General features: G+C 36.8%; 1 protein-coding gene across 15 annotated transcripts in view; it reads right to left on the minus strand.

The window, feature by feature from the left end:
• cdk14 (cyclin dependent kinase 14) overlaps nt 1–17,124 on the minus strand; it is a 236,291-nt gene that overhangs the window by 157,769 nt on the left and 61,398 nt on the right. For all 15 annotated transcript variants that reach the window (XR_015510597.1, XR_015510596.1, XR_015510598.1 and 12 more), the window contains 1 exon segment: nt 4,555–4,800. Coding sequence is in view for 9 of the 15 variants with exons in the window: in NM_001430898.3 (NP_001417827.1) it covers nt 4,555–4,800 (246 nt within the window). In the remaining 6 variants the exon portion in view is untranslated.

The raw sequence follows: 17,124 nt of genomic DNA on the forward strand, positions 1-17,124 counted from the left end.
AAACACCCTCACATATACACTCATATAAACACAAACGCAAACAGACACATACACACACACTCTCACACACATGCACAGACACACAAACGTGGAGCTGCACACACCTTCACACAGGCAAAATAAAACACACACATACGCAAAGACACGCACACACCCATGCATACACACACACACACACACACACAAATTCACACACACACATCCAGAAATGTACACACACACATGCACAGATACACACCCATTCTCAAGCACACAGATACACGTCCACACACGTAAAAATAAACTCGCATACACACACACACACACACACACACACACACTTCCAGACACTCACACTCTCTCTTTTACACACACACACACACACACACACACTAAAAATAAACCTACACACACACACTCTCAGACAAACTTTCAGACACACACTCGCTCTCTCACACACATACACTTTAAGACACATACACACAAACACAAGCACACACAGATACACACACGCATCATCAAGCTCACAGACAAGCACAAATGCACACAGTTACACACACACACAAATAAACTCACACACACATGCATGCACTCTCTCTCTCTCTTACACACGCTTTCAGACACACACAATCTCTCTCTCTCACACACATTTTCATACACACACACACTGAAGGAGGGCCCCTGCGGTGAACAGGTCTGTGATCAGTGTATTTTCTACATCCGAAGTTGTGTGTGTGTGTGTGTGTGTGTGTGTCATCAGGTGTTCAGGGAAGGAGGTCACACACACTCTCTCTCTGCTTCTCTCTGAACTTACACTCATGCATTTTTCATTGGTGTGAATCAGCAGGCAAACGTGCTTTACCTTCAGCTCCTCCTCACAGCTCAAACACACCTCGGCTCACACACGTTCAGAACAGCTCCGCTTTATACATTCAATTACAATAAGACCGTAGTTACACAAAACGTTGTGTGTCTGAGTTTAACACCGCGGGTCAGAAAGGAAAAGTTAAAAATGTGTAAAATAAAACAATATTTCGAAATAAAAATCTGCAGAAATAGAATTGAAGAAATTTGATTGAAAAATTAAAACATCCCTAATTCATTTAAAAAATCATAATGTAATAAATATAATAAGCATAATTATTTAGTATTTTAAATTGATTATTAACTCAATTGAATATGTACAATAGGGTTGGGTTGATAGACAATGCTATTGTCCATCGCCGATGACTGATAGACATCACGATGCTGAGCCGGCCAACATCGCGATCCTCAGCCCCGCCCCCGTGACAGCAGCAACCCGTTCATGAAAAACACACACTCAGACCCCGTTTACACAAATACGTCTTAGTTTTAAAATGCCATTTTTGAATTTAAACGATCAATATCTACACCGCCGTTTCACTTAGTATTTCTGGACAGATCTCCATCCGCACTATACTGCTGAAAACACACATCACGTGACCACACACACACACACACACTTCGGCCCCGTTTACACTGTCAGGTCTTGATGCCCAACTCCGATTTGTTGCCTATATCTGATTTGTTTGCCTGTCCGTTTATGTTGTATTTGAAATAATGCCACACCTCAGAATGCTCATCAGCCAATCAGAATCAAGCATTGAACACAGCCCCCTGATTTACATATGGAATAATTGACGACAGGTCATTCAATTGGGCGACACAGTGGCGCAGTAGGTAGGGCTGTCCCCTCACAGCAGGAAGGTCGCTAGTTCGAGCCTCGGCTGGCTCAGTTGGCGTTTCTGAGTGGAGTTTGCATGTTCTCCCTGCGTTCGCGTGGGTTTCCTCCGGGTGCTCCGGTTTCCCCCACAGTCTAAACACATGCGGTACAGGTGAATTGGGTAGGCTAAATTGTCCGTAGTGTATGAGAGTGAATAAGTGTGGATGTTTCCCAGAGATGTGTTGCGGCTGGAAGGATATCCGCTGCTAAGTTGACGGTTCATTCCGCTGTGGCGACCCCGGATTATTCATTCAATTATTAGAAAATAATGCACACCTGAGGTTGTGATACAGACACAATACTATGATTTCCACACCTAAAGACACTGTTAAGGTGTTGTGTTTGAAGACTATTTAAGCTGTTAGTTTATTTGAAAATAACAGTATACCTCAGAATGCTCATCAGCCAATCAGAATCAAGCGTTTGACACAGCCCCCTCATTTACATATGGAATAATTGACGACAGGCCATTCAATTATTAGAAAATAATGCACGCCTGAGGTTGTGATACAGACACAATACATTATTTACTACAGGGATCGAAATTGCAACCATTTTGGTCGCCTATGCACCCGAAATTTAATCTATGCGACCTCAATATATATATTGGGAGCATTAGTGCGACTGCATATAATGGTTGTAGTGCGACCTGTTTTGAGTTTTTTCTAAAAACGTGCTAAATCGATCTTCCCTGACGCTATATTGGTTAATATCAGCTGTCAATCACTAAAGGCTTTCTGCTGTCAGATGACCGGGAGCTTTTGTGACCGCAGGAAATGCAAAAGACTGAAGAGTGAAAAGTACACAGGTTTGCAAACCCCACCTAAAGTTATAATAAAAATAATGGCGCAGACGAGAGCGATCATGACATGTGGTGAATATTGATCTGCCAGCCGAGATCAATCGTCTGTTCTCAGAGAAGGTGCCTGAATCTTGATGCGTTGCATTCACTGCGTGTTATGTAGCGCAAATGTCCGCTATAAATGTAAAATCTAACAATTCAATTCAATTCAATTCAGCTTTATTTGTATAGCGCTTTTACAATGTAGATTGTGTCAAAGCAGCTTCACATAAATGGTCATAGTAACTGGAACAGTGTGGCTCAGTAACTGGAACAGTGTGGTTCAGGTTTTAGTGTTTAAGTTCAGTTCAGTTCAGTTTAGCTCAGTTCAGTGTGATTTAATCATTACTGAGAGTTCAAACACTGAAGAGCAAATTCATCGATGCGTAGCTCTACCAATCCTGAACCATGCGAGGCAGTGGCGACAGCGGAGAGGGAAAAAAAACTTCACCTGATGGGAGTGAAGAAAAAAAACCTTGAGAGAACCAGACTCAGTTGGGCACGACCATTTTAATTTCTCCGCTGGCCAAAAGTCTTGTGCAGAGCTTCATTCACTGCACACATCATCGCCAAAGAAGCTCGCCTTTACTGAGTTTACACTGAAACTGCGGCTCATAATAAAGAGCGATATTGCGCCGGTGGATCAACGCGAGAATCCTGCTCTGCCTGCTCATATATTGGGTCGGCTGACTCGCCTGCTTTCCACAAACACAGACAAACGAAGATCAGCTCATAACGAGAACGAGCATTTAAAATGACACAAACCCAAAACAAAACCTTTAAAGAGTTGCAGAAGTGAGACTTTTCTTACTTTCTTTTGTCCGTTCTTTCTTGAGATGTATATTATTTTGCTAGTTAGTAGTTTTAGTTACTGATGACTGTTTTGCAGCTCTCAGCCTTAAATTAAATGATTTATTATAGTCTTTCGTTTGTTTTGTAGCAGAAATATTGTTTATTAGATTGACATGCATATAAAAACAATAGTGCAAAATAAATATTTCTTATTGCAATGCTTCATTTGTGTTTGATGCATACCATACATGTATTTTTCATAAAGTAACAAACTTTTTATAGCAGATAACTTACATTCAAGCGCATTCAAGGCAGCATCATAATGAGAAATGGTATTCATTGTTAGTATTATTGTCATTTTCATCATCATTAATATTCTATAATTATTAGACATGCATTTTGGAATTATTGCACACATCTATCAATAAGTCATCTCAGCATTAGTAAGATAGTTGTTTCTGGTTTTTGTTAGTCCTAATTGATGTTGTTTTCAAATAAAATAAATCCCTTAAAATACAATTTGGAATGGTGCTCCTACAATCTTTCTGGTGCTCCTTAATTATTTTTGGTGCTCCTAAATATTTGAAGTTGCATTAAATATTTGAAGCACCGGTGCTACCAAGTAGAAAAGTTAATTTCAAGCCCTGTACAAATAATTCAGCGTTTATTATCAGTTATTCCACTTATACTATGATTTCCACACCTAAAGACACTGTTAAAGTGTTGTGTTTGATGACTATTTTAGCTGTTCGTTTATCTGATAATAACAGCACACCTCAGAATGCTCATCAGCCAATCAGAATCAAACATTCAACAAAGCCCCGTAGCATAAGAACTAACAACAGTACCATTAATTATTAAAAAATATAAAATGCCTGAGGTGAAGATGTGGTGAAGGGGAGTGACAGTTTCACCTCAGGTGTGCATTATTTTATCATAACTCAACATACAGGTCTAGTGTCCTCCACATCTCCTCATCCTCCTTCTGTTGTGTTCCCATGTGATTTCTGACTGTTGTATCTGTGAAATAACTCTAATCATTCAGCGGAGTGATATGGAACTGTAATGCACTCAAAACCTGCCGGAACTACTTTAGCTGTGCCTTTCTCTGATAATAACCAAACACCTGAGAACACTCATCAGCCAATCAGAATGCGGAATTCTTTAGCCTGTAGTATAATGTTGTTGAGAGACTCACAGAGCTGGGGCTGGAGTGTCTGCGCAGTTTGGGAGACTCTTTGCCAGACGAGGAGCTCTTGGCGTTGATGCAGGCATTATTCTCGGAGTGAACGCGCTTCACTTGACTGGCAGGTTTGTCGAAGGCCTCGAAGCCGCTCTGCGTTCGCTGCACGCGCACCTTCTTGTCTTCAGGGATGGTGTCCAGGGGCTTGATGACCGAGTCTGATCCCTGGCAGCTGCGAGTGGACATCTTGGTGACACATATCTGCACAAACACATACACACACACAATACGTCAGGACTGCAATAATAATAATAATAATAATAATAATAATAATAATAATAATAGGATATATTTACAGCTAGAGGTTTTCCCCACTAATAAACTTCTAGTGAAGGGTAAATATGACTGTTTTCAACTTCATGAGCTTCCTTTTACAGCATCAATGTTGTAATGTAATTAAAATATAATCAGTTTAATAGACTTCGGCATTCATTTAGTCCTTCAAGTGTAAAACAAGATGAAAAGCCATTTAAATGCAAGCACCATTGGTAGCAGCACCAGAATATACTGTGGTAAAATAAATGTTCATGTTTTGAAGACATGGCATGGGGCAATGCAATTTAATGCAGTGCTTCATGTACATTCTGAGACCCTCTTTATATCGTGTAACAATCACGCAGTGAAGATCATTGATTTTTAAAGAAAACAAACACAGTGATTATGTAAAGACATAAAGATCTCTGAAAGCGCTTGAACCAGGTTACTGAAAATTAAAAGTCCTTCTGCAGACACCCTATAAAAGATTACAACTACACCCACAAGCAGAATGCGCAGATTATTCAGCCCATCATTAAGACTGTTTATTTATTTATGTAAATGTGTGTATATACAGTTGAAGTCAAAATATTAGCCTTTTTTTTTCTTTTTTAAATATTTCCCAAATGATGTTGAACAGATTCAGGAATTTTTCACAGTATTTCCTCTAATATGTTTTCTTTTGGAGAAAGTCTTATTTGTTTTATTTCGGCTAGAATAAAAGCAGTTTTTAATAGTTTTAAAGCCATTTTAAGGTCAATATTATTAGCCCCCTTAAGCAATACTTATTTTGGATTGTCTCCAGAGCAAACCACTGTTATGTTGAGCTCAGACTGCATGGTTTTAGCCCTGATGTTGACTCCCTGACAGGTTTTGAGAAATCGCTGACAAATGCCTGAAATCAAAGGTAAATCGGTGCTCATGTGACAATCACACAGTATGAACTATCAATGACGCAATCGGAGAGAATCGCTGATGAGTCGCTGATGCCTGTGAGATATTTGGCGTGCTGAATATCTGGAGCTGTCGACGATTCAAATCATGCCATGTGAAATGAGTTTTGACTGAAAATAACATCAACGATCATCTTCAGCCAATGAGAGAGCAGCATTCACTAGTGTGAGTATCTGCAGGCCAACGGGAGGTTGAGGGAGAAGATAAAAGCGCTCATTTTCAGTTTATTTGGACCCAAGAAATTGAGGAAAAACTAGTGGAGGTTTGACAGGAGCACCCGTGTCTGATTGCCGTTTCATACAGTAAGTAAAAAAAAAGAAAGTGGATTAGAAATGTGCTGAAAAATCTGCTCTCCGTTAAATAGAAATTGAGAAAAAATAAATAAACAGGGCAGCTAATAATTCTGACTTCAACTATACATTAGATTAGTCAGAACCAAAGACAAAACTGATCAACTGTTGTAACAAACAAACGACTCGCAGTGCCAAAATGACTACACAAAAAATCCAATGTTGGAGAAAAAGATATGTATTTTTAATTAATAAACAGGAAAAATCAAGAGAAAATGTACAAGAAATATCAAATTTAATAGATTTATTTGCAATAACCTATTTGAATTTAAATGTATTAATGTGAATGTCATGTTTGTATCATCTAAAGAAGGAAAAAAGGAAAAATTCCCACAAGGTCAATATTTACTGCTATTGCTTTCCTTTCGAGGACATTGCTAACAACATGAGGAATACAACACACACACACACACACACACACACACACACACACACACACACACACACACACACACACACACAGATTTTATGCTACAATTTATGCTGTAAAACAACACTCAAATAGTAAAGCACGATCAGGGTGACGAGAAAGATCATCTTTAGTCGATTACAGCTTACAGTATTACACACACACACACATTCTCTCTTTCTCATACACACAAACTTCTACACACTCTCTTACAAGCACAAACACACACAAACTCTCTTACAAGCACACACACAGACACACGCACAAACTCACATCCTCACACATGCACAAAAACCCTTGCACACACACACACACAAACACACACACAAACTAACACACTCACACACAGACAGACATGCATGAACTCTCACACACACACACACACACACACAAACACACACACACACACACACACACACACACACACACACACAGCTGAAGTGCAGAAAGAGTTGTTGTACGCACCGGCCACTCCATCGCCACTGGACTGACAGACACACAAAAGAGCCACGAGAGCATGTCGTGTTCAGCTCACATTAAACATTCAGAGGCGGGACGTCCTGCACACACACACACACTGACACAGGTTCCCTTACAGCGGCCCGGTTTCACCACCTCACACACACACACATATACATGCATGAACACATGCACGTAAACACTCGCACACCCATGCACACACACATACTCAAAATGTGCACACACAAACATACATATGCACACCCACACATACGCACACACACACCAGTTCAATCTTACAGACCTTCAACTTGTTCATTTAAATGAGTATTGATTCTTGATTTTATTTATTTAAAGGTGCAGTGTGTAAGTTTGACACCCAGTGGTTAAACTAGGAATTGCACTCCTGGATTAAAACAAACGCAGGCACAGGTTGCCAGATTGATATGTATTAATCAGATTATAAACCTTACCATTGTGCTGGAGTGCAGTGAGTGCACTATTCTGTGCTTCTGAATGGCTGTATTTACATTTCTGTCATGTTTCGTCTGGTGCAAACAGCCAAATTGCTCATCACTGCATATCTCGTCATGTAGCATGTTGCTAGGACACGGGGTTACAATGTGACCTGCTCACCTAATGTTTATGTTTGTAATATTTATATTATTTGCTAATTAATAACCTCATGAAAAACTCTCAATCTGAGTCTCATTCGGAGTCTGCTACAGTCCACCAGAGGTCGCATTTCAGTCACAGACACATGCTTTCAGAGTCTTCATGACTGATAGAATGAAATACGCAAGAGCATATGGTTTGCTCTAGAGCACAGGTGTCAAACTCAGTTCCTGGAGGGCCGCAGCTCTGCACAGTTTAGTTCCAACCCTAGTTAAACACACCTGATCAAACTAATTGAGTCCTTCAGGCTTGTTTGAAACCTACAGGTAAGTGTGTTGGAGCAGGGTTGGAACTAAACTGTGCAGGGCTTCGGCCCTCCAGGAATTGAGTTTCACACCCCTGCTGTAGACACTGGTGGGGACGGCCCGGACAGGTGAATCCATCACCCCCATCACTTGTATCTGAACGCAGCTGCAGCCTCTTACATGACAGCAGGAAAAGGCTCAGCCAATCACAGTGTTCATATGCCTTTTAGGGGTGAGATGAAAACGTGATTTAACCCTTTCTGCATGTCTTGGTTAATACTGACAGCACCATTTTTTAAAGTGAATTTAATTATTGGTGGGGACAATTCAATAGTTGGTGGATATTGGTCCGTCCACGCTAAATCTACGCCCCTGGAAATACGCTGTATTCCAACAAGGCAACCTGAAGTGCTAAAATATAATTAGCTAAACTGGCAGTCAGCGGGTTAAAATAACTAAAACAAAGACAGTCATTACGGCATGGAAAACGCATTTAAAGCAGAATATCTGACTTCAGCATTGTTTTTCAGATAATCCAGAATGTTCACTGAGCATGTTTCTGAAATATCTGCACACATATGATGCTGTTTTATGCTTTAGAAGAGTCAGAAACTTGCATACAGCAGCTTTAAGATTTTTAACTTGTTTATCGCACCAGTTTATCCTGGTTTTCAAATATATTTTGTTTGTTTATTTGTATTTTTCCCCCATTTATAAAGTGCAATAAAATAAAGTTGTCAATAGTTTCATTTAAAAAAAAAACGGAAGAACAAACAAACAAATAAATAACTACCAAAACTGATCCTAAAATTAATGAATTAAAAGAAAACTGTGATATTTGTTTATTTTACTTTAAATATTTATATAGAACTATTATTTAGCCTGGCTTTCAAATTTCTGCAATTTCATGTATTATTATTATTATTATTACTGTTGTTGTTGTTGTTGTTGTTGTTGTTGTTGTTGTTGTTGTTTTGCAATTCATAAAGTGCAATAGTTTTATTTCAAAGAAAAACTGAAGCTCACAACAAATAAACAATTACACAAACAAACAAACAAACAATTAACAAAACTGACCCTAAACTTAATGAATTAAAAGAAAACTATGATATCTGGTTCATTTTACTCCAATATTTATATAGCTGAACTCACTCATTCTTTAGCCTGGCTTTAAACTTTTTTTTGCAATTTTATTATTATTATTATTATTAATATATTATTTTGTTTGTTTGTTTGTTTGTTTTTTTTGCATTTTATAAAGTGCAATAGAACAAAGAAAAACTGTTAACTGGTGTTAAACAGGAATAAAAGTAAAGAGCAAAACCAGTATTGATACTTACCAAAAGTATCGTATCGTTTTAAATATTCCATTCTTGATACTTATTGAGATATCTATATTTTTGACAACACTAGTTTATTTACTTAGCTCAGAAAATGATATATTATGTGTTTAATTAAGTGTGAACATTCATTCATTCATTCATTCATTCATTTTCCTACGGCTTAGTCTCTTAATTATAAGGGGTCACCACAGCGGAATGAACCGCCAAGTATTCCAGCATAGGTTTTACACAGCAGATACACACACACACACACACACACAAACACACTCATGCACTATGGCAAGTTTAGTTGATCAATTCCCCTATAGCGCATGTGTTTGGACTGTGGGGGAAACCGGAGCACCCTGAGGAAACCCACACCGGCACGGGGAGAACATGCAAACTCCACACAGAAACACCAACTGACCCAGCCAGGACTTAAACCTGTGAGGCCACATGGCAACCCACTGCACCACCGTGCTGTACAAAATAAGCATTTAACTAACAAATTACATTTTTCATGCATCTTCACTTCAAACATGTCATTACCATGATCTCCAATCACACCGTCTCATACAAACACTCACAGATGTTTTCTTCATCCATAAAAACAACTACATGGTTTAAGCTTTTAGCTCATACTGTAAAACAACTTAACAACAGACAGCTTAAATATTAATGCGAATGCCATTGTTTCTTTTAAATATTAATGCAACTTAACTTCAAGTTGTTTTATGTTCATCCTGAAGGAGCAGATTAACATTACACACATTTACAGATTCCACATGAATAAATACAAACTGATTATAGGAATGATCCTGTTCTTAGTAGACTATTTAAAATGACAGGGGAAAAGTAAATTTAGTATTATTAAAAAGAAAAAAGAAATATAAAAAGGAAGTACAAGATGGAAAAAAATGGAAAAATTAAAAAAGGCATTCGACAAAATTTATAAAACAAAATTTATATATACATTCATCCATTAAAAATGCATATAAAAACACATAAATGTGCAAAAATACATAAACATTTATTTAAATCTAAATAGTATTTAAATAAGCAAATATTTAAATAAAAATATTAACAATATTTAAAAATAAATGTATTTTTTTTAATTAAATCAAATCAATTTTATAAATAACAACTTGTAAATAAATAACAACATATAAAAATAAATAATAAAAAAATAGCTTACACTTTAAAAGAAAAACAGTCAAATTAATTAGAAATTAAAGTAAATATAATATTTAATTTTCAAATTACAAAAACAAACTAATAAAAATACACTTTAAATTAAATCTGCAATTCCACGGTTTATTTCAGGCAGCTGGGGTGCTGGAAAAAACTTAAAATAACGACCGTTAAATGACAGAAATTTACATAAATTCACATTTCTGGTAAATTATTTCATATAAATAAATACATTAATAATATTTTAAAATAAATTCTTAGTTTTTTACGTCATCAAATAGTATATAACTAAATAGAATATAAATAATATTTTAAAAACTAAATCTTTTAAATAAGAAATAAATCTAGTAAAATAAAAACAATTAAATCAATTTGTTATTAAATTAAATAAAAAATATTTCAAATTACAAAAGCATGTAATAAGAAAACTAATTGTTAAAATATTTATTATTGAACAATTATTTAAGAAATAATAATATAAAAGTATTTCTTACTTTATTTAATAATTTAATTCAATAACAAATATATATATAATCTGATTCAATTACAAATAACTAAACTGAAATATAGATTAGAATAAATGTGCTACAAAAATATAAATAAAACACAACAAAAACTAAAATCTCCAACACTATCACCAATTTAGTTGATCAATTCCCCTATAGCGCATGTGTTTGGACTGTGGGGGAAACTGGAGCACCCAGAGGAAACCCACGCCAACATGGGGAGAACATGCAAACTCCACACAGAAACGCCAACTGACCCAGCTGGGACTCGAAACAGCAACCATCTTGCTGTAAGGCCACTGCTAACCACTGAGCCACCATGTCGCCTAAAACCAGACCAAACAATATATAAAGATATCAAAGAAAATAAAAATAACTTTTTTAAAACTTCAGACAGAATTAGATGTAACTTAGCAACAGCATAAGATCAAACGGCAGCAAATCTGCACCACTTACACTCTAATTAACAAAGACACTAACGAAACTTGTCAAGGCAGCAATTAGTGAGTAAACTAATCCAACTCAACTAATCCAGAGATTAAACATCACAGCATTAATGCAACATCACAGCATCAGCAACTTTAAGACTCTGTAAGCCACAAATCCAGCAGATATTCTTCATTCGATCGTTTCTTAGATGATCTGAACACTCTCACATGTGAAATAAACAGCTTTAATTCTTTTAAAAAAGTGCTTCAAAGATGATCAGCGTGTCTGCACATAATAAAAAATACAAAAGAATAAAACTGAATAACTGAACAAATGAATGAACGAATGGATGAATTTTAATAGCCTAAAATAAGTAAACATAACAAGAATAAAGAAATAACAGTAAAAAACATAGATACATAAAGCAAACAAGAATGCAAAACATAAGATTATTAATTAAAAATAAAAATAATAAATATGAAATTAAGAAATGAGAAAAATGTAAAAAAAAAAAAAAATCAGGAAGAAAATATATAATACTTTAAGCAAAATATAAGAATAAAATAAATTATGTGAATGAATAATAAACTGATCAAATGATAATTATTTACTAAAAGATAAATGAAAAATAATGAATAAATCGCAAACAAATATAATAAATAAAGATTTTTAATATAATAAATATTAAATGCGGAAAATGATGGATGGATGGATGGATGGATGGATGGATGGATGGATGGATGGATGGATGGATGGATGGATGGATGGATGCATGGAACGGTGGGTAGATGGAAGAACAGATTGAAAATTTGATATGGATGGATGAATGGATGGATGGATGGATGGATGGATGGATGGATTATTTGAGATGGATAGATGGGTGGGTGGGTGGGTGGATGGATGGATGGATGCAAGGAAGGGTGGGTAGGTGGAAGAACAGATGGAAAATTTGAGATGGATGGATGGATGGATGGAAGGATGGATGGATGGATGGATGAAAAATTTGGGATGGATGGGTGGGTGGGTGGATGGTTGAATGGATGGGTTGGTGGATGAACAGATTGAAAATTTGAGATGGATGGATGGATGAAAAAATTGGGATGGATGGATGGGTGGATGGATTGATGGATGAGTAGGTGCATGAACTGATTGAAATTTTGAGATGAATGGAGGGATGGAAGGATGGATGGATGGATGGATGGGAGGGGGTAGGTGGATGTACAGATTAAAAATTTGAGGTGGATGGATGAAAATATATTAGATAAAGATTTTTATTGTAATCAATATTAATAAATGTGTGAAATTAGGAAAAATATAAATTGACTTAGAAACAAAATTGAATAATAAACAATAAAAATAAAACTTCAAATTAATTAAATAAATAATGAAAAAACAGATTTGGCTTCAGTCCTGACTAATCTAATGTATAAGCACAAATATAATACTGTAAAGCTTCCTATAGAACATATTAATTTAAAAGAGAGATTTGCTGATCTCATATATGCTGAACACTGTAAATGAATGAATGAAATAAATAATTAAAGATTACCTAAAAATAATTATGATTAAACCCAAATATGTCCTGAATAAATCAGAAAATAATGTAATAAAGACAATAAAAGCATATTATTTGCAATATTTAGAGCAGCAGCAGATCATTTATACAGCACATGCACTCTGTTTAGAGGTAAAACGCATCTACAGTATGTGCTGCTCTGTAACTGTGTTCAGTGCTGAAATTAATGGATGCGTGTGTGATATAATGAACACACTGAGCTCTAATATGATGCAGTGTCAAAATTGTGCCGTTTGTCATCTCTGAAGCAGCCGATGGCGTTATTGAGGACGGCTGTCAGAAACAGTATCGCAAAATAGATGATAAATATCCAACAACCCTAAAAACCCACCGTAAAACAAGATCAGCACAAAAAAACAAAAGTCCAAAGCAAACAGACGATGCAGATATAAAGAGTGAGGATGAGCATGTTTAACATAAGGAAATAATTGACGACATGACACTGAATTGTTCCAAAATAAGACACACCACCTCAGATGTGCATTATTTTTAAATTATTTGTCAATTATTGATTATTATTTGTATAAAACATGCTCATCATCAGTCTTTATATTATCCGAGGTGGTGTGCATGATTTTCTAATAATTCAACAGACCAGAGTGCATATTGTGCTATGGTATACTACTATTCCCACAGCTAAAGTTTATAAAAGATTAAAAATCTCGAGGCAATGGTTGTGTGTGTAAAAAGAAATAAATAAAACTGTAGGGAGAATGTGCGCAGATGTATGTGAACTAGTGGTAAACATATTTAACTGGGTGGATGGATGGATGGATGGATGGATGGATGGATGGATGGAAGGATGGATGGACGGACGGTAAATTTGAGATGGATGGATGGACAGATGAACAGACAGACCAATTTGAGATGGACAGACGGAAGGATGGAAAATTTGAGATGGACGGACCAATTTGAGACAGATAGACAGAAAATTTGAGAGGGACAAAAGGACGGACCAATTTGAGACGAACTGATGGACGAACTGATTTGAGATGGACGGAAAGATGGACGAATTTGAGACTGATGGACGGACAGACCAATTTAAGACAGATGGACGGATGGAAAATTTAAGACAGATGGACGTGGGAACCAATTTGAGATGGATGGACGGACAGATAAATTGAGACGGGCGGACTAATTTGAGATGGACAGACAGATGAACCAATCTGAGACAGAAGGACAGATGGACCAGTTTGAGACAGACAGACCAATTTAAGACAGACGGACCATTTTGAGGTGCACTGACGGATGGACCAATTTGAGACGAAATGACAGATGAACCAATTTGAGATAGATGGACATGTGGAAGAACCAATTTGAGACTGATGGATGGACGGACCAAAATGAGACGGACAGACAGACGAACCAATTTGAAAAGGACTGACAGACCGATCAATTTGAGACGAACTGATGAACAGAAAATTTAAGATGGACAGACAGATGGACCAGTTTCAGACGGACTAAGGGACAAAAATTTTGATACGGATGGACAGACAGACCAATTTTAGACAGACAGACGAATGGGCCAATTTGAGATGCACTAACGGACGGACCAATTTGAGACAAAGTGATGAAAGAACCTATTTGAGAAGGATGGACAGACTGGCCAATTTGAGACGCACTGACGGATGGACCAATTTGAGACCAACTGACAGAAGAACCAATTTGAGACAGATGGACAGACAGACCAATTTGAGACTGACAGATAGACGAACCAATTTAAGATGGACAGACAGATGGACCAATTTGAGACAGACTGATGGGACGAAAAATTTTAAACGGACAGACAGAACAAATTTGAGACGAATTGACAGATAGACTAATTTAAGACTGACTGATAGGAAAAAAATTGGAAACGGACGAACAGACGGACCAATTTGAGATGGACTGACAGACAAAAAATTTGAGACAGACAGATAGACCAATTTGAGACAGACGGAAGGGCCAGTTTGAAACGGCCAGATGGACGGATCAATTTGAGATGGATGGACTAACAGACGGACCAATTTGAGATGGATGGACTAACAGACGGACCAATTTGAGATGGATGGACTAACAGACGGACCAATTTGAGACAGACTAACAGACGGATCAGTTTGAGACTGACTAATGTACGGACCGATTTGAGAGACGGATGGATGGACCAATTTGAGATGGACAGACAGACGGATGGAAAATTTGAGACAGACGAACGGATAAAATGGATGGACTGAAAAGACTGGACAGACAGACGAACGGACAGACGGATGGACTGGATGGACGGATGGACGGATGGACAACTGAATCAGTGACTTAAGTGCACTGTGCACACACACAAGAGTTAATATTATGTGAGGTATTTTTGTAATACATTTACCCACCCAGGATACATTAAATTAATCAAAACTGACACAAAGCTTTGCATTTTACAAGAACACTGAGTGAAAAACGTATCAAAGTCACTGTGAGCGAAGAGTTTACGGTGTTGACTGTGAACTCTGTGATTAAAGAGAGTGCTATACATCACTTTTACACCAACTGGAAGGAAAAGGAGAGGAAAAAGAGATTGCCGGTATTAATGACAAACTTGGCAGAGCTCCTGTGCTGTTTAATGGCTGTTCAGATCAGAAACAACACAGCCTTCAGCTCAGACTCATCTCACAGATCGTGTGTCTTCAGTCTGATCTCCACGCTCTATGCTTTCTTTGGGGATTAATTGAAGCATTTGTTAGGTAATTACAAGTATTAATACCGTCTTTTTTGATAAACATCTGTGTTCCCACTGCAATGCACTGCTCAATACTTCTCATAGACAGACTAGATAGACAGATGAATGAGAAAGACAGAATTACAGAGAGACACATTAAATATACAGTGACAGAATGATGGAGCGAAAAGACAGGGAAACAGAATGAGAGACAGAAGGATTGTGTATTTGATGGACATTTACTCAACTATCAATATTACTCATATCTGCTATTCTCACTTACATAAATGAACTATAGTATCCTGCACACACTCTAGTAAAACATATTTAATAGATAGATAGACAGACTGACAAAACGGTGGATAAAATGATAGACAGAACGACTGATAGATATAACAAAATAAATAGAACAAAATAAATAGAGCGATAAAGATAGAACGAGATAGTACGGCGGACAGACAGACAGACAGACAGATAAATAGATGGATGGATGGATGGATGGATGGATGGATGGATGGATAGATAGATAGATGGATAGATGTATAGATTGATAGATGGATAGATAGATAGATAGATAGATAGATAGATAGATAGATAGATAGATAGATAGATAGATAGATAGATAGATAGATAGATAGATAGATAGATAGATAGATAGATAGATAGATAGATAGATAGATAGATAGATAGATAAATAAAAATACAGAATTATAATTGGACAAATGGATGGAGAGATAAAATGATAAATGGATCGACAGATAGATAGAACTGCAGACAGATAGACGGATAGACGGATAGATGGATAAATAGCGGAACAGAACAAAATAGATAGAACGATAAAGATAGAACCTGATAGTACCAACAGATAGTAACGACGGATGGAAGAATGGATGGATGGATGAATTGATGGATGGATGGATGGAACAAACTACAGAATGATAGATGGAAAGATGGATCGATGGATCAATAGAAAGATAAAAAAAGACATACAGACCATCTATCCTTTTATTGATCCATCTATCCATCCATCCTTTTATCATTCTATCTGGATAGATGGATGAAACGGATGAATAGGATAGATTTAAGATGGATAGAAGGATGGATGGATGGATGGATGGGTTGAACAAACTACAGAATGATAAATGAACAGATGTACAGATAGATCGATAGAATGAAAGGAATAAAGTAATTTTTTATAAATGCAAACGGATATATGACAGACGGATGCACAGACAGATAGATAGGTAGATAAAACGATAGATGGATAGATGGATCATTAGAATGATAGATAGAACAATAGACAGATGGTCTTTCATTCTATCTATCGTTCTATTGATCCACCTATTGTTCTATCTGGATGGATGGATTGATGGATGGATGGAACTAAAGAATGATGGATGAATAAATAGATGGATGGACACACAGGACAATAGAAAGATAGATAGAAGGATAGAACGCTAGAATGATA

This window comes from Danio rerio, chromosome 16, assembly GCF_052040795.2.
Source record: "Danio rerio strain M-AB ecotype USA chromosome 16, GRCz13ab, whole genome shotgun sequence".
Taxonomy (NCBI): Eukaryota; Metazoa; Chordata; class Actinopteri; order Cypriniformes; family Danionidae; genus Danio; species Danio rerio.